The 23,430-nt window shown below is 42.0% G+C and overlaps 1 protein-coding gene across 2 annotated transcripts in view; it reads right to left on the bottom strand.

Moving 5' to 3' along the window:
• Positions 1 to 4,602: 4,602 nt before the first annotated feature.
• The window catches only part of LOC137131099 (raftlin-like), an 82,896-nt gene continuing 64,068 nt past the window's right edge, over positions 4,603 to 23,430 (bottom strand). For both annotated transcript variants that reach the window (XM_067511926.1, XM_067511927.1), the window contains 4 exons: positions 21,016 to 21,134; positions 12,630 to 12,733; positions 7,973 to 8,048; positions 4,603 to 7,203 (listed from right to left, as the gene is read on the bottom strand). In XM_067511926.1, coding sequence (XP_067368027.1) covers positions 6,583 to 7,203; positions 7,973 to 8,048; positions 12,630 to 12,733; positions 21,016 to 21,134 — 920 coding nt within the window. In that variant the 3' untranslated portion in view covers positions 4,603 to 6,582. The remainder of the gene's footprint in view (positions 7,204 to 7,972; positions 8,049 to 12,629; positions 12,734 to 21,015; positions 21,135 to 23,430) is intronic.

Genomic DNA, 23,430 nt, shown 5'->3' with positions numbered 1-23,430 from the left:
ACGGTATGGGGATTGTCAGAGAAGGGGGGAGAAGACACTGGACATGATGTGGTCAAATGGTAAAGAGGCCTACTACTCTTTATTTTTACTTTTTTGATCAGTAGCTTGTATTTGTTTATTTTCTTGGTTTGTCGGAAGTTCTTCTCCTTTCTTTCAACTTTCATGCAGAGAGCAGCTGTAACAAGGCAACACAATGTCCCTGTGGGATCAATAAAGTTATTCAATCTTGAATGTAAATGGGATGAAGTATGAAGTAGCATGACATCAAAAGTACCTGGATCTTAAAATAAATACAGTAGTGTACATGTACATAACTTTTTTCACCGCTATTGAGGAAAAATCTATTTCAGAACTAGACCCAAGAGGAGCAATTGGATTCTTGGGTGTTTTGAAGCGTCACTGCGCATGAGACACTGGATGGCAGTGCTGCGTCAAGTGGGGCCCTAACTCACATCTCACCAGAGCAAGTTACTTTTATGGCTCGGCACATCCAATATAAACACCCTAGAGTGACTTTATGAGTGTAGTGAATTCTAGATCAATCAATTCAATAATGTTCAACACTCGGCTTCACCTCCTACTGCAGCCCAGGAGCCCTCTGGGCACAAAGGCCTAAAATTTGCATTGAATCAACCTGAACCTCAACCTGCACAGCATCCTGCACTGCAATCATTAAAACAAAAGAACTTCATTATTCCAAACTTGCTGCCCTCAGCAAGTTGGGTATAGCATTACCTTTAAATCCTATGGTGGAACCTACGGGCCGTAACACCCCAGGTCATAAGTTTAATATCCAAACCACAGGCTCAATGGGTTTTTGACCAGCTTAGCGGCTCGACAGTGGCCCCCAGTCGGCCTCGAGAGCCATTAATGCCCCCTGCAGTGAACAGGATGGATATGGTGTTTGTGGTTTTGGTTGAAGGCAAAGCCTTCCTCCTAATGACCTTCCACTCCCCTTGGCTCCAAGCTCATAAATTAAAGCCTAGATCATACTGGCTGTGTTGACTCAACTGTAAATATAGTTCAGTTCATAAACACCTTAGGGTTATTACGATGTCTGCTGGCTTGGCTTTTCTGTGTGAAATATTGATGCATGAAGACAGTTTTGGGGCTGAATTGCATTGTTTTGATATAAGGGTGAAATGAATGGTATTGTTGCGATGTTAGAGTGCAATAACTGTAAACTTGATCTATTCTATAAGGTTCCCACAGAAATGAAGGTAATAACCGAATGGAGCACATTTAAAAAAAAAAAAAAAAAAAAAAAAAATAGAGCGGTCCGGGTCTATGATTCTCATTTCCCTGCAGCAGTCTGCTTCTTTTCCACCATGCTCACTGGACTGAAGTTGTAATTTCCCCTTTCAGAGGCAGCATGGACTGTCCTTGTAGCCAGTACCGGCACATTTCTAAGAACTTGTTTCTGCTGGTTAATGACACAGAGCCATCTGGAGCACCGGACGAGGGGCAGCCTTCTGCTTCTCAGGGCTGCAAGCAGGGCTGTAGTGCTCAAACTGACTCGTGATCCCTCGTCTTGTGCATCTTGACTCGAAATGCGGTTAAGTTGCCAGCTCCACTTGGAGACACAAAGGGAATGTAAAATCTTTAAATGTCGATTACAAGTGCAGATAATGTTTGTTTTGCATGGTTTGCATTCTGATTTAAAAAGGTTTTATTCACAATTTTAGCAAATAAAGCGACATTTAGGGAAATCTATGATGTCTCCTGTTCAGTTCATTTCTCTTCCATATTTGATACTTTGATATATATCTCATACCAGCATACATATGTCACAGTTTATGTCGCGCCATAAACTAGGCCTATGGCTGAAAAGGTACAGTATGTCTGTGTATTCTGTTTATTTGGGGGCTTCAAGTCTCTGAGTCCTGCTTTAAAACAACACTAACACACTTTAAATGTGCAGCAAAAAAAAGTCTTGCTTGCTATAATGATTACTACTGTTCATACTGGCCAGTCAGTATCATTGTCTTACACGTTTCAACTGAACAGACAGTTAATCAGAAAGTATTGTGTTAATCCATTATTTGTTTAAGACCATTTACACACATAAAAAAAGAAGCAAGGACACACAGACACATTAAATATAAATCATTTTATAATATACAAATTGTACAGATGTCAATGAACAATAGGAACGTAGACATACTCGGGATAGCAAAGATAAAGAATACTTTTTCTTCCTTGAGAGCAAATACTGCTATTCAAGTGACAACGGCAAACGATCAAAGATGCTCAACATTCAGGATGGCAGCCAGCGGTGACAAAAAACTAACAGCGGACAACATAAAAAGGAGACAATGTCTTCCAGAGGCTGTGAGCAGCCTTAAGTGACAACACAGGAAAAACAAAAAAAACAAAACATGGCATCCTACTGTATCATGTTTTGCCATTTCTACTCTGCCCATTTCAAATCATAGTTGCACACAGGAAACGAACCGTTACATTTTATTTTTACAGCGTTACCAAGAACAATTGCACCAGCGCCACTACTGAGGCTAAGAGACAATTATGCTGATACAGGGACAGGAAACTGTATTTCACCCTTTTGTTTTACATGAATAGGTAGAGAAGAGTGCAAATGTATATTTAAGCCTAACATTAGTCAAAGGTCTCCTTCTTTTCACGGAAGGCTAAGTTAACACGGTTCAGTATCATTTAACTGATGAATGTCAGATCCTGCCTCGCTTTCTCCATGTCTGTGTTTTCTTTCTTTCTTTTTCTTTTTTTGTGTGATACCAGACAGGGAAAAAACAAAATCACAATTACCCACCGTCCCTGGAGTGTACCCATGTCAGAGGTTAGACTGCACAGCAACCAGTCAGCTCTTATCAGGGCGAGCTGGAGCTCTGAAGGCCGCGGCCTCAGGTATGATGGGCGGATATACGGCCGGTTGTAACTTTTGTCAAGGTTATGAACATCCATGTTTGACTGGAATGCGGGAGTCCAAAAAAACAAAACAAGAAAAAAAACACAGTATCAACATGTGAAGGATTTTCTAAACACTGCTCTGTTAGATAAAGTGTGTTCACAGGAAAGGATGGAATAAATGTCACAGTTTCCAATTAAATAACAACAACAACAAAAAGAGAGAAAGGCAGGTGAATAAAATAGTGAAATAAATTCATATTAATGAAAAAGAGGTGGGAGTTAAAATGGTTATTTTGACACTGGGGGGAATAAAGAAATTGATTAAATCTAATGACATAAGTTGACCAGGATTTAGTAGGAAAGATTCTCAAATATTTATAACGAGCACATCAGCTATCAGAAGCTGTCTTTTATAATTTATATTTGTATTATTCTGACAAATGTCTGAAAGTGACAGCTGAGTGTTATTTGTGCCCGAGCGGCTCTGATGCGAGAGGCAGCATAAAATATTTCTTGAATACAATAAGTGCTTATTAAAGCTCGAAGAAGCAAAAGCTAAAAGCAGCTGAGAGAATGAAATAAACAAAAAAGGGGGAAAACATCACAGAGAATATCATGTTATGACTTCATATCCTAATTTTATATCAGAGTGGTTACTTGTCATGTGCTCTTGCAAATTCCTGTGTACAGCTGTGGAAAATCCATTGTGGCTCAAAACGTGACCCTTGACCTTCCCTGCCATTAGCAGTGACCTCCGGCACACAGGTCTGGGCTTCGTCATAGTGGAGGGCAAGAGGACAAGGAGCATATGTTTCAGGGGGTCACACATGCGGCGACCCCCTCAGTTTAAAACCAACAACAGCCCTTGGGAGGTAGCTTGAAGCGTCAGTCAGAAAAACATTTTAGTGGAACAGCAGAGGCAACACGAATCCCACAGTTACAAACAAACAAAAAAAAGTTCAAAACATCTGAAAAATAAATCCCAAATGTATAACCTTCATATAAACAAACACGTCGTTTTTTTTTTTAATCCCCTCACTGTGAATTCCAGTAATAAAACAGGGAAACAACAGCTTCGAAATACCAACACTGACTGCAGCAAAACTTTCCAGTATGACTATAACAAACATATAACACTTAAATCACCATTGTGCCTCTAAAAGACATTTCTAATAGCAGATTGTGGGCCATGTACAGTATAGTTATAAGGCTAAACTGGTCACAGTTAGTTTTATATTCTACTCTACACAAATACATTTGCCATTTTACATTGAAAAGAACAAAATCTTAGCGGCGGGGGGATCAGTCCGCCCCTAAAAAGAGAGCACTTATTCGGCAATCAGTCTCACTTTTGTGGAAATGAAGACCTTCGTCTGCAGAAGGAGACGTTTCTCCTGACCGATGTGTCACCTATACTCATTAAACACACAACCCAAATCATTACGAATTACAGGCTGTTCATAACAGCAGGTAGTTTATGTTCTTGATTAACCGATTGCCAACATTTCAATAGAGACACACTTTAAGATGAAGTGTGCGCGTGTGTGTAATTACTTTACAATGTTTTAGCATTTTGAACACAAACAATTTCTCCTCAGTGCAAACGATTCCACACGTGACATCACCTTTAATCTGAAGGCTGTTTGCTTGACATGTTGAGGTGTTTTGCTGTCAATACCCCCCCACACCCACCACCCCACCCCACCCGACCCCCACCCATAGTGACCTCCATTATAAATGCATGATTCCTGACAGATACCCCACTGACAAAATCCATTAGCGAGCTAATGAGTGCTCCACCAGGAGCGTCAGCACCTCCCTCCCCCTCGGTTGCCCATTTTGGATGGAACGCTACACAATGCCACGAAACGGCACCTTACGACTTGGTTATTGTCAGAAATTATGTCTGGTAAGAGGTGCTTAAAGAGCTGGAGGTAAAATAATGAAGGACATCTCAACGGGGAATGTGAGAAGCAAAAGACAGTTACTTTAAATGAACCTATTTATTCGACTGTTCTACGTCCCGTGGTTGTTCTCTTTCCTTCTCGACTGCTTTCTTTGTCTCAGTTTCTCCCTCTCAATTTTCAGTTTTGGTCTCAGTAAACAACAAGCTTCGGTCCAGACCACACAGCTTTGCGTTGTTTCCAGCCCCGTAAGTGCATTGTTTGTGGCCATTCGCGAGAAATGGGCTGTAAGTAAAAATGCAGCTTTCTGTAGAAACAAAATCTTCACTCCTGCGTGAAAAAAAGCTAAACAGGTGCGTCTACATATGTGTTCTGACATTCTGTATGCAAGGTGAGCTCAGCACACCGCACCAAAGAGTGATTATCAGCTCTCTTTGGAGCACTTGACGGCTTAGAGCTCAGCGTAAACAATTATCTCTTCAGCCTACTTCGGATTGCCTGTCGCAACAAATGCCTTTACAATCACCTTGACCAGTGTTCCCACCACCTCGCAACTCACTAAAGCAAACAGAACAACTGAACGGGAAGCGGCGATGCACTCTGTGATCACGACGGACACTTTTCTCTTTGCCTTGTCATTCGTATGGATGAGGCCTGTGTCTTGTCAGCGTCTGAGCTGCAGAAGCTGCTCCACAGTCAGGTAAAAGTACCTTTTTTTTTTTTTTTTTAAACAGGTGCTACAGTACGTTTCAATAAACCTGATAAGACACCGAGAGCTCACAATTGTTCTATCGTCCCTATTCGAACTGGTGGTGGGCAAATTCCTTTCTAGAACAACAGCACTGCTGTTTCTTAGGTGGTTCAAAGCCTAATCGCATAGGCTGCAAGGAAATGTCAAACTCGGTGTTAACAATAATGATGTAGCACTTTTTACCCCCCTAAAGGCCTGGACACACTCAACGGCCCACTATTCTATCCCTGTAGCAGAGTGAAATGTATGGTTGGTAAACCACTGTGATTGACATATCAGTGCTATTCAGTGCAGAAAGCTCTGCTAGCGTTTCTCTAGTTCCTCTTTATTGAGCTTTTATCTGTTTTTAGGATTGTGCATCATTTCCTTTGAAAAGAAGGTTGCTATGACAATCGGGCTTAGTAAGGAACAGGTATAATAAGCTCACAGTTTATTGGTTACCATTTACGCCGACCTGATAACTGCGTGCAAACCATTGGTCTTCAGGTTTGGCAGGTTTTGACTGTTTAGATAAGAGTTGTTGAAACCTCGGCCTCTAGACTCTTAAAATTCCTACATATTTGTTGTGCCCTCAAGAAGAACTCCAAAGATCTGGAACTGCGCTTTTAAATGCCGATGTAACCTGGTCTTTTGATTGTTGCTCAATATTCTTAAGTAAAAAAAAAAGAAAAAAAAAACAACACAAAACAAAACAAAAGAAAAGTTGCCCTTTCTGCTCAAGGCATTATTCTAGATATTGAGCCCTCTGTTGCTCCTCATCAAGTTATTCCAGTGACTCCACATTGACTATTAATCCCTGTTTCAGATACATTCAGTATGTGTGGTTATACAGTAGGAGTGATGTCTGCAGTTATATGAAATCATTCTGTAGCTACTCTGTGGCAAGCTGTGGGGAGATCATCTATGAAAGATGGCTTGGACAATGCTGCAACAATGCAGTCACTGGTAATTTGGATCAGGGACAGCACTGTTAACCAGTTCTTAATTTGGGGAATTTGAGAGGTAGGGTGGGAGAAAACCTTGACCTACGACTAAATGGGGCTACTCTAGAGTCGCCTCTGGGTTTGGATTAGTCGCCTGTGAATCTGCCACGACTGCCTTGGAGATGACCTCCACACCTTCTGCTTCTTCTGGCTCGTGTTTGGTTGCGCTTTCTTTACCCTCACGTTTCTCTTCATCTGTCTCGACCCCGTTTTCAATCACAGCTTCAACTACTGTCCCGTCCTGGTCCTCCTTTTCTTTGGTCTTGCTCTCTGTCGCTACGGCTTCTGCCCCTTCCTGGACTTCTCCGTTTTCGTTTGATCCCTCTCCACCCACTGTTATTTTTTCTTCCTTTGTGCCATTTTCTGCTCCTTTGTCTTTTGTCTCGGCTCCTCCATCTTTTTTCTTGACAGTTTCTATGCTGATTTCAATCCCATCATCAATCTTTCTATCTTTCTCACACCTCACTTCCCTCACTTCTGGTGCCTCATTTTCTCTCACAGACTCTGTCGGATTCACTCTTTCATCCTTGCTCTCGTCAGCCTCTTTCTCAACCTTTTCTCTGTCGTCAAGTATCTTGGGATCTTCTCCATCAGTTTTGTTTTTCTTCTTCTTCTTGTTTTTTGCTGTGTCTTTGATGCAGTTCTTGTTGGACTTGTTCCGCGTTTTGAAGATCAGTTTCTGAAAAATTAGCATGAGAATGTGAGTGGAATGCATTGTAACCATTGTAACCTTTTTAAACAGGCTTTCGGGCACAGAGCATTACACACAGACTTAATTAAGAATGGATCACAGTGGATCTAATATTGCACTGGGATAACTAGCTAATTCAAATGAGTCTTATTGATGCAGAGAAGGAAATTGGGGCCATTTTGAGTGGAGTTATTAGTGGCCTCAAGGCCTTTAGTCCGACCAAACAAACAGGCCAAAATGTATTGCAGTCCAATGCAATATGTCCTACAATTACTTGAACAGCGTCTGCAGGGTTCTATGCACTGCAGGGCTATAGGAAACAGAGATAAACTGAGAAAATAGAAATCTTGTTAACGCTAGCAATTCTTGGGGCTGTAGGGCTTATTAAATTTGTTGTTGGGATGGCAGTTTAAATTCAGGTCATAGAAGGCATCAACGTGGATTCATTCCACTGTGGACAAAGGTTAGCTTTAGAGGTTATCACCACTATTCAGGGTCACAAAGAAAGCATTAGCAGCCGGCTTCCACAAACCAAACATTTTTCTGTCGCTGAAGGATCCCCGATACCTCAAATAGACGACGGTTTCTTCAAATTTGTTCAGTGCTGTGTGTGTTTTTCTATTTAAAACAAAAACAGCTGTGGAAGCCGAGGTGGCAAAGGTGATGTTGGTTGTTTGGCAAGAAGGTGACGGACCAACTGGCGGGACTCTAACCAACACTAACCAAGAAATATAAAGAAGAAAAGAAGACTATTTACCTTGGATTCCCGACTCTTTCGGTTCAAGACGGGTCTTTGCAGGAAAACAATCTGTTTGGTAGACAGACTCCCATCACTAGAAGACAACAGAGAGAGAAAAAGAAAGAACATCAAATCATAATTTAGAAATTATTCCATGACATAAGAATGGGAAATGAAATACGAGTAGAAGTTTTCACACTTGCTTGTCAACATCATAACATTTGGAATCAATTTTACAAAAACTGACAGAATTTTCGTGATTTATTGTTGCCGCAAAACTCCCAGATAACATTGAGTGACCCACGCGTTTTCTGACCTTCCATGGAGATAGTCAGATGATTGCAGGCCGCCACTCATGCTTCACACGCTTATCTTACACCTGACGGAATATGGGCTCACATTCGTGGCCCAAAGTCTTTGCTGCTGTCATCTGTCAGTGTCATTTTGTTTGAACGGGGGCAGGAAAACAGATCACATGCTGCAAAGATGCAGATTTCTGCTCTGAGGAAGAGGTTTTCCTGCTCTTTTGCCCATCTCCCCAAACGTAATCCTCCATCCTATGCACATGTCACACTCAGGTGCAGATTATCCCTCTCACGACACAAGTACTGGTGCTGACAGATTAATCATGGCAGGAAATGCAGATTCGTTTCTGAGTGGTCTTCCTGTTTCTCACGCTCACTCTCACTCTCCTTTTCATAACCCATTGTGCTCTCAATAACTAGCTGCCTGCTCGGTTATACCGGTCTGCTTTTATCTCGTGTGACAGCCTGATTTGTGACAGTTTTATTGTTTGTTTCTGCTTCAGTCCCTCTATTTCTTTTTTGCTATTATTGGACATGGCTTACAAGGAGATATGTTGTGCTCTGCCACTATCTGACACAAGCTCAATAACACATGCACACACATACACATACAAGTTTCGATGCTGCCTTAAGTTAAGCTGCCTGCTCAACCTTGCACATGTGGAAAGATGGCACATTTATGATGGCTGCAAACCTCTAAAAGCCTGCTACAAATCTTCCCTTACCCAACATCACATGGACTTCAGAGTCATGCAGCAGAAAGCTTACTATTTAAACCACCCGAAACCCACCATAACTTCTTTTTTCCATTACCTCCTTTTTCCCACCATTCATCCACAAGCTATTTTCTACGCTGTCAAGAACGCAGGACAGATTCCTGGTTAAGGAAAGCTGAAAACTAACTGGAGTTCCCAGGAAAAGCCCCAGCACATTAGGCTAGAAAGGAGAGGATGGCTTAGAAAATTGCAGGCCTTCACTGAGCCTGCTCCCGGGGGTCAGTGTCAGCTTGAAGCCATAAGAAACGGCAATAGCCTGCGGTGTCCATTTATGGGTCAATGTACCAGTTGGTGGCTTTGTTTTTAGGGAAAAAAAGACAATTCTCTGCTGCAAAACTGAAAAAAACAAACAAAAAAAAAAACCAAAATGCTGCACCAAAACTGCCCTTTCTCCAAAAACTGAGATGTGTTGCTTGATTATCCCCACAACTGCAATAATTAACCAATTTATCTGAACCTTCCTGTTGTCTGGTTGTGTGCTTGCTTGTTCCATAGTTAATGTAGAAAGATTCCCATTTACTGTAGGTAATGGCTCTAAAATGTAATTACCATCTACGTTAATTGAATGCGGCAAACATGAATGCATGCTCTGAGACAACTACACGAATTAATGTTGTGTGGAGAGTGCTGCCGAGCACAAGTTAGCATTAATTTCAGACGCCGCTGAGATCACTGACACTTATCCGACCCCTCCAGATGAAGTGCAGCCCGCAAACGCCGACTACAAAAAGGGCGCGTTTGAAAACGTGCTATTTAAAAATGAAGGAGTCAACAGCACAAAAACAAGTGTAATGAGTATTGCTAATCTGAAATAGATAATCAACCATTATTTCAGTGCTCAACATGTTTTGCGAGACAGGGAGAGAAATGAGCTCTGTTTTGTACTGTATCTAGGCCGGCTCTGATTAATTAGCCATGTTGTGCTGTTGTGTTGTGGCATTTTGAAAGAGAGGAGAGAGGGTGGGAGGGAAAGTGGGTGGGTTGGGGGGAACAAAGGATGAAAATAGAGAGGTAATTAATCAGCCAGGTTATGAAAAAGCAGCAGACGAGAGCAGCTGAGGTGGTGGCAGAGCAAACAATCGGTCAGTGTACTGATGGAAATGCACGCTTTATCAGAATGACAGATCACAACGCATTATTAAAGCACGGGTTCACATTTTTCAAAACGCTATTCCCATTCTAGTTTCGACATTTAAAAGCCCTATTGGTGGCTTTAATCCATACAGCTGCAAAAAGAAACCTTCGGAAGTGAGTTAATTGTTTCATTGGTGAAACTAAAGTAGACAAATCAAGTTGGGAAAAGCTCTAAAGGTACAGCCCTTTTTTTAAAAACTCTCTGTCTCTCTCTTCCATGTTACAGCAAAGTGGCATCAAGTGGAAATCTGGCACTAAAATGACACCAAATGCACTTGGTTTGGTTAACTTACTGCAGATTCCATCAAAGTTCCTGCCGAACTTAAAAATCATCATTGCACAACGAAAAGGATTTTAAAGTAAACTCCCTGTATTTGCAGCATTTTTCCTGCTACATATCAAGAAATGCAGTGACCATACAACAATCAGGCATAACATTATGACCACCTGTACAATTCAATGAAACCACACCACCCTATGTGCAAAGTTGTGATTAATTTTGTGGAATCTAGGGCCTTTCCCTTGTTCAGTATCATCACGAAATCACGCCATGGTCACTTTGTCTTTTACTACAAAATTTGCTGAATAATGTCCTGTTGGTGTTTTGATTTACATCAATGTGTTAGTCACAACCTACGATTCAGTAAAAAATAGTTGTATAATTTTCATTTTACCGTGTTGTCTTTAACTAGTATGCCGTTCTTACATATATATTAGTTTACCGAGAATCATAATGAACAAAACATATTAAACATGTTATATATAAAATATTTCACAGTGTAAACTGTTTCAGAGTGGAGTGTGTCTGAGAACAACCAGGGCCTTTGACCATAAGAGGATGTACACTCATATAGCAGCTATGTGTTGCTGAGTCAGCACAGGCTTAGCTGAGGAACCGTTACATTTGTGTGAAGAGTTCTTCCACCAACAGTCAGAGCGGCTGCTTTTAAACTTTCACAATTGCTGCTGCTCGGCTCGAAGCTCAGCCATAAGTGGCACAGATTTAGGTCAATTTCTTCTAAAGGCTGTCACATTTCTTTGAATAACTTGAGCCTGTTATAGTTCATACCACAGTCCAGTTTTCACAGAAACGCTGCACCAGATACAGTAGGCAAGAGTAGTTAATTTTCAACTGTATCACACATTTCCACGCAAGGCCCAGGTCTCAGATTCACGTCGATTTTAGAAGGTACAGTAGGTCGTACGTGAAATCAAGAGTTGCCGTTGCAGAACAAAACTGGAAGATGTCATTGATAACGCTTTAATTTTTATTCACGGAACCTATAACAAACAAAAAATGTGTGTTACCTCAGGGAACTGTGGCAAAATGTTCTTTCATCGTTATCTGGTAAAAACCATCTCCTAAATGTCAAGTTTTTTTTATTTTTTAGGCGGAAAAATTCTTGTAGTTAACTTAGCAACGATGCGTTTTAGGATAATCACCTTTTAAAAACTGTTTCAGGAGCAGCGGTGGAACATAAAATAATGCAGAAGTGCACATTTAAATTCTTATACTTTACATGACGACTACTTATTCGTATCTCTCAGTGCACCGTGTTTTTTTAAATGATTCTTTGAATCCAGTTTTAAGCTTATTTCCTTTTCCTTTTTCATTTACATCTCACATAAAGACACAGAGTTGTGTTGACGGAAGGCGCTGTATAAAAACTTGCCTTCCCTCTGGTACTTTTATAGTACTTTCATTCTCATTTCAAACAAAACCTACGATCAACTCTATCTCAATGGCAACTAGTAAATGAGCCACCCTATCTAAAACTGTCCTGTGGTGTGCCGAGTCGAAATTTGCCAAACAGGGACCATAGGAGCTATTATCAGAGGACAGTCACACTGTGGCAGTGCATTATTGCAGATCTGTAAATGGTAAATGGTCTGATTAAAATGTTGCTTCTCATTTAGCCCGGAGGGACCAGGATTCAAACCACTGACCCTGTGGCGTTCGGACGACTGCTTCCGTTCTGGAGTTCAAGTTCTGGAGCAACATATTCTACCAAAAATGTATAATTTCATCAAGACCAAACCAGACCACATTCTGCATGTACAGTATTACCACAGTGTGCCTGCACTCTGGACCTGTCATGCACTGAAAACATTTGGAACATGAAGCAGAAAAAAGCCCACGGTCTCCTTAGTTTCTAATGAAGAGACAATGCGACACAGTGGTAAACAGGTCCATGTTCCAGCTTTTTTGAAACGTGTTACTGGCTTAAAAATCAGAATGAGCATAGATCTCGTCATATTTCTCAGTTTGAACTTTCAGTAATCAATTTCCAAACCTTGCATTCTCTTTTTATTTACCCTCTTATCCAAAATTCCTATTCCTATGTATGAAAACATGTACTGTATGGTTGTCACAGGATTTTCAGGGGATGTAGTTGCTGCTGGTTGCCAACAGAGGTCGTCAGACATCATAGATGAATTAATAGTCATAAGTGTGATTACCTGTTTGTCTTGATTACAGGAGTTGGCAGCACACAGGTGAGTCTCCATCCATATGTTGCGAGGGACTGAAGCAGTGGGATATAATCAGCCTTCACCTGTAAACCCTGTGGAGAACACAAGACGCCCATTACAACCTCGAATCCGCCCAAGTCAGCCTAAACCTGTTCATCCTCTCTGCATGTCTATTATGCAGTACAGCTCATTTGCTACTGTGACTACAGCAGCAGAACGTGGACATGTGAGATACAATCAAATACTGTCAGCATCGCTTAATCTCGGTTAAAAAAAAACGCCAACTCTCTCAGATACGGCGGCTTTTATATGATGTATGTTGGTTGTCTGAGAAGTGTTTTTTAACAGTGATGTACGCAGGACAGAGTCGAGATATAAATCAACTGCCACAGAAAATCCCTGGTTGCCATGAGTCAACATGGCAACCGTCTCTATTCATGACAAGCATTTGTCAGCTCAGTCCTTGAGCAAATAGACTGCTCATGTGTAACTGCTCACTTTGTGCTAAACATTTTGTGCCGTAAAATGGGCGAAAGCCGCATTGTCTCGACTGATGGATTTAAATCAAGAATGGATGAAACACACACACGTGTAAATGCCTATTTTGACTTGGGAAATTAGTCATTCAAACCGAAATAAACACAATTACTTTCAGACCTTCAGAACACACACACACACACACACACACACACACACACACACACAGACACACACAAACTGCCGTTCAGAGAGGAAGACTGCGTGTGGTTTCCTATTCTTGTCATCTTGGCACCTGCCGAAAATGAAAAACCACAACGCGTGTCACTCAGATTGCTTTTGCACGGACACACACACACTCACACACACACACACACGTTAAAACGTATTATTAAGAAAACCTCACGGAATGGCTCCGTGTTCCCTCATTTGATTGAAGGAGTCATTTGACCGTTATTTTCTTTACATAAATTCCAGACTGTTAACTTTGGTAGAGCAGTGCAAGTATAGCTATGAGTCAAGGAGGCAGCGAACATGAAGCAAGTACACCACAGAACTTCACAGTCTATTCACAGTGCACTGATCAACTGTTTCACCTTCACCCTACTGGAAAGTGTGAACGTCTTCTCTAATCACAGCGGCACCGGCCGAGGGTTTCACGAGGATACACCTACATGTGAATATGCATTAACCCGCCTTTGTCGGCTTCTTTCACAGAGACATGACCTCATCATATGAGTGCCCATTTGTCCTTGAGGGAACCACAGAAATGTGATGACAAATCAGAACTTTGGATGTGAAAAACAAAAGCGTATAGCCTGGCCATCACATCTGGTTTCCTCTGTGTAACACAAGTCAGGCATGAGCATGCTGTGTGCAGGGGATTTTGGGCGCTCTCTTCCTCCTTTCACTGGAGCTGCCAGAATGTGTAGTTGTTCTACTCAGCTCGAGTGCCGAGTGCAAGCTACTGTAAATAATAACAACTAGTTTTCTGCTCTGAGTTGTGGTAACCATAGCGTAGGAGGAACCCTAATATATAGTTAGCTATCATAGTTACTACAGCAATTGCTATAAGTAGAGCAACTACTACAACTGCATCTGCTGCTGCTCCTTGAGCTACAGCTACAGATGATTAGGCTTCTAACTACAATTCTTTCTGTTTCGTTAGCTGGGTAGGGGGTGGTTGTGCAGACGGGCCCAAAAAGTGACAAGAGGAAAGACCGATCAGTGCGTGCAGGGCTCTGTGTCTGCCGTGAGACGGACTTTTAAGGGAGACACTTAACACAGAGGCTAATTTTTCTTCCACACAGTCTTATTGACCAGGATGACAGACCATAGACAAAAAGTAGTCAAATATCAAGATGAAGGCTGCAAACAGATAATCGTTAGAATACAAGACGCTGCTCTATGACATTATTTACACAGGCATTACTTTTCCTATACCTCCCTACTGGGAGCAGCACATCTACATTTTTCAGGGGTTTATATTGGAACCACTCCCAGAAACAGACTCTCTGTCAAAGCCTGCCCACACAATAAATTGAGAAATAATTTTTCTGTAATGGTTCTTTGGAGTAGGTGGGAGTTAATCACAGTCCCTGGAGTGTAGTACCGTGCTCTCCTGGACTTATTATGCAGGGCCACCTTGCTGCCTCAGCACTCCTGCACCAAGATGTGAGCCTAGAACCAAAGTAGTCACACCGCCAGTTATGTCTTCAAGTGTTATCCGAGGGACTACGGTACATAAAAGGACTGCGAGAGGAGCGAGAACCAGTAGCTGAACCAACTAGAGCTGGTTGTTCTTAGGTTTGTCCGGAGGCTTCCTCTTCACAGAGAGAACTTGTGCATTGGTTTGCCCTGAGTTACCCTAAATTGCATCCCAGCAGGAAAGAGAGACTGTGCAATTCCCTTTTAATTATCACCATTTCCAGCTGGTGAGTTTTAGCTAAAACAACATATATGCTTACGAAATAACCCCGAACTAAACCTTCGAGTGTTTCAAACTGTTGAAGCTCTTCTTTATTATTTTCAGAAAAGCTATGGAGACGTATTATGCAACGTTTGGAAACATAGGCCAAGCACAACATTTGTTTTGAGGCCTGTGGGGAGAGGAGGGCGTCACTACAGGTCAACTTGAAGTTCAGAGTGCACTTTGAGAGTGAGCTCAACAAAAACACGCTCTGTTCTTTTCCTTTTACCCCTCTTCACCGACCCTACAAGGTAGACATAACAAACCCTAACTCTGTTTTTCACCGGCTCAGAATACAGCCTAGATATTTTTATTTTTTATTTTTTTTTGCAGACTACTGAGGTCAACAGGTTTGCAGACACAGCCCACTAATGATGAAGCAAATACTTTTAAAAAAGGCCACTGAGATCCTGCTCCTGATAGGCTGGCTTGACTTGCAGCGTTGTCACAGCAACAGAAAATTCCGCATCCACTGTGACTTAAATCACTGCGGAAGCCTATACTTAATGTGATTAGCTTCATCAAAAACACAGAAAATTTTGTCCCCTTATGTTACATCTGCTCAGTTATGTGTCTAGAAAATATCGGCTTGTGATTTGAATTGTAATACACGCACAGGCTACAAAAAACATCCAGACTTTATACTTTTATATGCCTGAGTTTTTATATGCATTTAAAAAGGGGGGGAGTAAATCAAACGAGAGTAACTCTAATAAATATATTCAAATAAAAGAGGGCCACAAGCTAAATTAGGACAGGTTGTGCTATTTTAAAGATGACAGATCCTTCTAATACCCTTTTATTATTTTTAACAAAACAATGACACTGACTAATTTGTTATTTGCAGTTAATGTCATCACCTCAAATCTTTGAGTTCTCGATGGCAGAAAATGAAACATTCTGGCTAAAAAGTGCCATTAAACGCCTGAAGTAGGTGCTGATGCTGAAAGAGATCCTCAGCATGACATTTGCCAGCAACAGTTGAAGCGTACAAATGTTAAAAGTTATGTGATATGCACAGGTCGCCTCTAATCTAGGTTTGGAGTTTCCTGATGCGTCCTGTCTGTGGTAACTTCTCCAGCATTCATCTCGGGAGCATTATATCTGATTGTACAGGTGCGTTCCCTGCGCTGCCTGGTTGAGCGTCTCGCTCTTGATACATTTTTTTTTAAATTAAAAAAAAGACAAGAAGTTCTGTATTGCGAAATCTGTGACACAACTTTGTACAAATACTTGCTCTTAGATGTAGTGGAGTAAAAGTCAAAGCAGTCACAATTAAATCTACGCCAAAAATGTGGTAAAGTACAGTAGAGTACTTTTGCTTTGTGACCACTGCACTAGTGTGACTCACTGATGTTTTAATGGGTTCTGAACAATGGAAATATATAATGCAAACTGAACAAAAGCTTAGTCTGAAATGTACTGGACCACTATAAAACGGCAGTACTGTTGCTTGGAAATCCAAAACTGTTAGACCTCTACTCTCTTAGGTACACGTTATTACTTGTTTCTCATCTCTCACATGTTATTACTGGTTTCCTATATTTCTAACCAACTACACGCTGCAAACCAAAACCTCTCCCTCCATCCTGCGGCCATCGGTAGCTTTGTCACGTTGACGCTGACAGAGTGGGCGAGATCTCTCACTTGTGGGGACGGTGCAAATTGCTCTCCTCCTATCTAGGTCACCTCTCCTCTCACCTCAGCCAGACACAATAAAGATATCATAGACAGGCGATGCACATTAACACACAGCTCTCTGCACAACGTGCAGGCCCCAGCATGGGCACAGTGGATCAAAAACGTTATACATCATATACTGACAACTGTGAGCACTGCATCAGGTTTGACATTAGAAGAAGAAGAAGCACATATCTGCACAAAGTAATTCTCATGAAGAAGGACGCCAGGTGGCTTTTGTCATCATTCTGTGCGTGTCCTTTTTCTGTGTCTTAAAACTGTTTCTTCAAAGATTCCTCCCTGCCGCACAGACGCTGTGATGTGGACCTCTAATCCCGTTTTAGATGTAATTTAGCTCCTGAACACTGTCAAGTGTGGTTCTTCAAAGCCGGGCATGCTAGTAGATTCTGGGAATGAGTGACAACAGTGTCAGTGCTGTTAAGCTCCTTTCACTTGCTTTGACTTTGGACTGCCATTCTTCAAATTTGAACTCCGGTGAAATTTTAGGTTTTCGGGTGTGTTTCTTTTCTCTAAATCTGTCGTTTCATCGACATAATCAAACTGCAACGCTTGATGTGGCTGAAAAACCATTTTACTTCCTGGCAATCATTCTGTGCACAGTCTGATAATTATTTCCCCTTGAGCATGACATGTTTAGATGTGTTTGTTGGAATCTTGAAGTGGATAATGGGGCTACTGTATGTCCCACATTGTAAGAGTGTCGGAAAGGGAAGCTGAAAAGCTGCATCAAACTCGTTACAGACCTCAGCTGATGTCAGGCCGTCTTTAAAATAAAAACGCCCATACGTGGAGGGTTTTGTGACTCGGGCGTGACTCACCGTTTTATCTCGATACACAAAGACTGAAACATAACACCTTCCTGCTAATGCACTTTGTCCCTCTTGATAAATAAATTCTCCTGCAGCGGTTCGTGGTGAGCAAACATATTAAGGCGAACCCGAGCCGAGGTCTGAAGGAGAACATGTTCTGTTTGTTTATTGCTCCAGTGATAGGATCGAGGGCTTTCAGTCCATTACAGTATTTCCAAGGCAACTCCTCTATTGATTTTCTCCTAGGACACAAGAGATAAGATGCACGTCCTAACTGGACTTTCATAGCACCGACCCTTGATGAGTTATTCGTTTTGAGCACTTCACCAACCGTCACCATATGGTTCCTATTTGAGGGATTTTGCTGAGGAAATAGCTGTTGTGTTCAGGCAGCTGCTTGATCTTCAAATTAAATTCAGTATTGAGGACATCTGTCCAAGGTCTGTGTTGTTTTATTTTTCATGTCTGCATAAGCTCTTTAGCAATGATGGCATTTTTTAAACACAATATAAGCAACCCTCTCCATGCAGAGCACCGTGCATGCGCTGTGTGCTTTTAATTTATTTCTCTTGTTTGACATTTTGTGCATTTTGCTTTGTTTTTTGTGCTGTTTTTCTCCGGGCTGTCTTCTGCTTTCACTTAGCACAAACTGTTTCCCTGGCACTTGCATCTTAATTTGTCGGTTTGACATTTATTTTTGTTTCCTCTTTTAATTGTGTGATTTGTTTAACTGCGTGATTTGTTTTGAAGTGCGTTTGTGTGACCCATGGGCTGTTTTTGCTGTCACCTAATGTCTGATTTATGTCACATTGTTTGGCCTTTTGTCATTGTACATGAACGCTATTTTAAAAACCAGTTGTATCACAAGTTGGTTATAAACATGTTATATTTAAATTGGCATCTTCCTGGAATGTATGTGCTTATAGTCAAACTTGTCATAAGGACTAAAATGATGTTTAATTGACTGACTGAAATGGGCGGCATAGTGGTGGAGTGGTTAGTGCTGCGACCTGTATCTAGAAGGTCCCTGGGTCAATTCCCTGGCCTACTGTAGCTACTGTATAGGCGTGAATAGTTGTCTCTTGGTTTATACCTGAGAAAGACTGGAGACCTGTCCATGGTGTATCCTGCCTTTCGGTTAATGAAAGCTGAGTTAAGCTCCACGTGTTTGGTCTTTTTAATGATGTTTGAGTGATATCTTCATGATTTGTTTGCTCAGTCTGTTTCCACTGCACACTGTCACATTCTGTTCACCTGTGACCTTTTTTCAATTTACAAGCAACGTTGTTAAAGCATGAAACTAATTTGTGGTCTTTCAGTAACCAGTAATAAGCATTTGCACATTTCCTGTAAGCCAGTAATAAATGTTTTGTTTTGAAGGAACAGAAAAAAGGATTTGAGCTGGAGTATTATGGATCTCACGTATGGATATATACTCAGTAACTGCTGGAGCTCATCACCACTCTGCTGCTTTACAAACACCTGTAAATCTGGTGCCTTTGGAAGTGTGGTACTTTTTCACATGCAAATCCTCAAATTCATTGTAATTCGTCTATAAATGAAACAATTAAAACCCCCTTTTTTTTCCAGACACCATGCCTGAGATGACACGCTCGCTCTTGACGACAATGTAAATGATTGCATGCCCTCAGTGAAACAGCTTGTTTGCCTCCTCTTCTTCTCTGAGCTTCATACATCCAACCACCTGTCAGACTTAATAAATACAACTGTGACGCACCAGAGGAAAAACAAGATGATGTGTATAAAGAAGAAGGAACTAAAAAAAAAAAAAAAAAAACCGACGCAATCAATATGCAGCCCTATTTTTCATTGTAATTATCTCGGCACTAAATAGTAATGAGCTGTGAGGATACTTTGCATATTAATTTTAGGCGGTTATCACAATCAATGGGGATGATGTGAGGCCATCGTCATTTGTGAAATAGAGTGTTGTCAATCAGATTTGGCATGGTGCAGATCGCTCGGGTGAAACAGCATTTGATAAAGTCCCAGCGGAATAGTTGATTGGATCTCCTGGAAGACTGGGCGGAGGTTCGGCATCACTCTCTGTTGATGTTTCTGAGGAAGCCTTGAAATCCATTAAGCTGTAACAGTATTACCATTCATCTCAGAGGACAGGAGCCTGTACTCCTGCCATCAGATGACTGCAGGGGCATTTATTTATTTATTGGCCATTTATGTTGCCATCAGTGCCGGGCTGGTGCAGAGTCACATTTGGGGGACAAAAGTCTCCTTTCACACTTGGACAGCCACAGGCCGCAAAAAGCCTAAATTCAATTACTGAGATAGCATCAGCAAACACATAAAGACACACAAAACTAAACTAATCCACACATACAACGTGCATGCACAGACATGTATACATGTGCACACACACACACATGCAGATGAAAGGCAATGATTGACCACAAACCCTTCAACTTTAGACAGATTTTCAATTTCCCACTTCGAACTTGTACTGAGGACAGACACTAATCGGAGGGCAGATAAGGGCTTGTTTTGCTCCTGATAAGACAAGCAACCACAACACATGTCCCATAAATTGAGATTAGCCAGATTTGCCGTTGGAGTTTCTGGGAGAAATGTTGTGTGAAGAGTGAGGAGCCCAGAATCTGAGTGGCAAGAGATTTCAATACAAGAGCTGGCTCTTAACTTGTAGATGATGAGGTGGATTTCGATTATTGTTGAATGTGACGGCCATATCATCATTCAAGTTATTTTTGTACGTATCAAGAACCTCTAGTCCTGTATTGCGGCATCTGCATACTAACTTATTTAGGTTTTACCCAAGATTTGCAAAACATTTCAATATCACTATATGGCAAAAGTTTGCAAAAGGTAAAATAAGTAGACTGAACGTGAATTGTAATAACTGCCGTCCACGGTTGTGCATAACAAGGTTGGAAATCCAACCCATTTTCTTTGATAAGTCCAAACTATCACTACGCAACACACATTAACACAACGGTTCTTTCTTATTTTGTTTAATATCTGATGGCAAAATGTTACAGACCTCATCTGCCACCCCATTAAAGGCCACACTACTTCCTGCAATGAGACTGAATGTTGGGCCTTGACATATATTGTGAGACACATATTCTAATATGAAACCGTTTTTTTTTTGGGAGACTGAGGTGTTTTAATTACAGATAGACTGGAAACGTCAGAAAGTAGAATTTAAAAAAAATCTCCGTATGATCAAAACAGCACATCTGCGTGGTTTTTCAAAGGATTAGTTTCAAAAAACATGCTTTACATTTGCCATTTTAGATGATTGCGTATTGCAAAGCATTTTTTGCGACCTCTTCACAGCACAGACTTCCACACATTTTCCACCTGTGACAGGAAGTGCAAAACCCGTGACCCTGTGACGAAAAGAAAAAATCTCTCCACTCACATCAATGACGGTCCACTGCTCCACCACGATGGCATCGTACGTCGGCGTGGCCACATTGGGCTCGCCCTCAATCCCCTCCTGGAAGATGAAGACACTTTCCACTGACTTAGGCAGCAAATCTGCAGAGAAGTAGAAAAAAAAAATCCATCCGTGAAAAGGGTATTTACTGGATGGAGCATGGAGTCTGCCTTGTCTGCCTCTCCTGTTCACTTAGGTCCCTGAGGCTACAGGAAATGGAATGATATCACTCAGCCACATTCACACAAAACCTTTTATTACATAGCCACTGGTGTCGGCCATTTGTATGAGCAATGTGCATTTAAACATTATGCAGGGAGACACAGTAAAAGAAACGAGCAGGTATTCCCCTTCTAGGATTAAAGGAAAAAAAAAAAGACATTATGTGCTACATCAGTGGTTCTTTTGGACCCAGAGCCCTGCTGGTTTTTGTGCTCGACAGCTAAACAGAGGCTAATTACAAGTGGGAAGCAAGGTGAATGCAAAAACGGATGGGATTTAAAACCTGAAGTACTCTGGGTCCCGAGGATCAGCGCCGAGGAGCGGTGCTTTGAAAAGGTGGACAGATTTTAGTGATGGCAAAATGTAGCTGCTGAATTAATTAAGTCGGGGCATTAAAGCTTAAATCCTTTTGCTAAGCCTGCATAATTCACCTTAAAAAGACTTGAATCAAGTGAGCCACACGAAGACATTGACGCTGATGCTTTGGGCCACTACTGCGATTGTTTGCTGCTGGCCGAATAGATTTTTAAAGCTTCTCGTCTGTTGCAGGCTAACAATCACACGATTGGCATGTGAGACGGATACAACACTCTGGCCCCCGTGTGCTGGGACCCCTCTCCACCCGGTGTCTGTTGTTATTCATTTGATACGCATGCACATTACATGCAAGTACACACACACACAGACACAATATACGCCCCTCGGTCTAGTCTTCCTGGCTGGCCTGAGTGCTTTCTCATTACTCCCAAACCGTTTACACACTAATACAGTTTCCAGGGGCCCAGGCACCAATACGAGACACTCCACATTTCATTACTGGGCCCTAATAATAGAGGGACGAGAGGTGGCCTGAGAGCTTGGGGAGGGAGAGAGGATGTGGAAGATAGAAAGAAAAGGAGGGCGTGAGCACGACAGAGGGAGATATGGAGTGGAAGCATGACAGGCTTTTTTTTTTTTTTATTTCCCCCTCCCTGAAAACCCATTTAGGACTCCTGCACGCTCAATTGAAGACATCTCTTAGACATCTACTGGCTCCGGCAAATACAGACATTGTCGTTGTTCACCCCATCCCATCCCTTCCCTTTTCTCCTCTGCGCCGCTCCGTCCATCACCCGCTTCACCCCCCTGTACTCCTCTACCTCATTCGTCAGCCCACCCTTCTTGCTGTATAGTTGGAAAGGAGCATTTGAGAAAATGTATGGTGCAGAGGCTCACCACTGGTTTGTTGCAAGTACCACAGGTATTACTCGGGTGAGCTCGGCAAAGGGGTTTCTCTCTTGCTGCTCCACAGGGAGCATCCTGTCTTTGGTGATAATACAGAGGACACTTGGTGAGTGAGAGAAAAAGATGGAAAACTAGGGAAATGGAAGAGAGGGAATGGGTTGCTGGGGGCGTTGAGTCCATCAGGGGAATGCAGCGGTTGTGTGCACGGGTAAACATTATCTCGCGCCTATTGACTGAGAGCTGAGCTGAGCTGCCAGCAGGCCGACTGAGAATAAGTTGTTTACACTTGCAAAAAGCCACTGTGAGCAGGCAGTAAATGTATTGTTCATCCTGCGTCTCACATACTCAAGGTCAAAGGGTCATACATAAAAAACAGGCAGTGACAACACTGGAACCGCTATGCAAAGATGGAAAGGAAGGGGGAGAGTCACATAGCTTAGAGTGGCAGGGTGACAGCGAGTGGCGCCGGGTGGGTGACCCACTGCAGCTGAAATCAGCACCCGAATGACAGAGGAGAGCAACAGACACCCAGTGGGCGTCGGCATGCTGACACATGCAGACTGACACTTTCAGGGTTGTTGCGTGTCTGAGTATAGGTGTGAGGGCTTAGGTTGCACGCACCATGCTGCTGTTGTTCCCATGCAACTGTCTGCAGCTGTGCATCACTCATTGCTGCAAAAGATTCACCTCTGATTACTGATCCTTATGAATGGTGTGCATTTCTGTATCACCCTGGCTCGCAGACAAACCCAATTAAAGAACATGCTAGTAGTTATGCACTAGATGTTTTTATATTCCAATCAACCCCAGACTGCATAAAATATAAATGTAAGTGCTACAGTATATTACTTTTTGATAGGTGATATTCAGCTTTTAAAAGACACTGAGGCTCCTGAGTGTAGCTGAGCTCAGTGAAACAGTGGAGTTCATGACAGTGAACATCAAATTTTT

Source organism: Channa argus, chromosome 7 (genome assembly GCF_033026475.1).
Source record: "Channa argus isolate prfri chromosome 7, Channa argus male v1.0, whole genome shotgun sequence".
Taxonomy (NCBI): Eukaryota; Metazoa; Chordata; class Actinopteri; order Anabantiformes; family Channidae; genus Channa; species Channa argus.
Note: the sequence above shows the minus strand (reverse complement) of the source record. Positions and strands in the feature narration are given on the sequence as shown.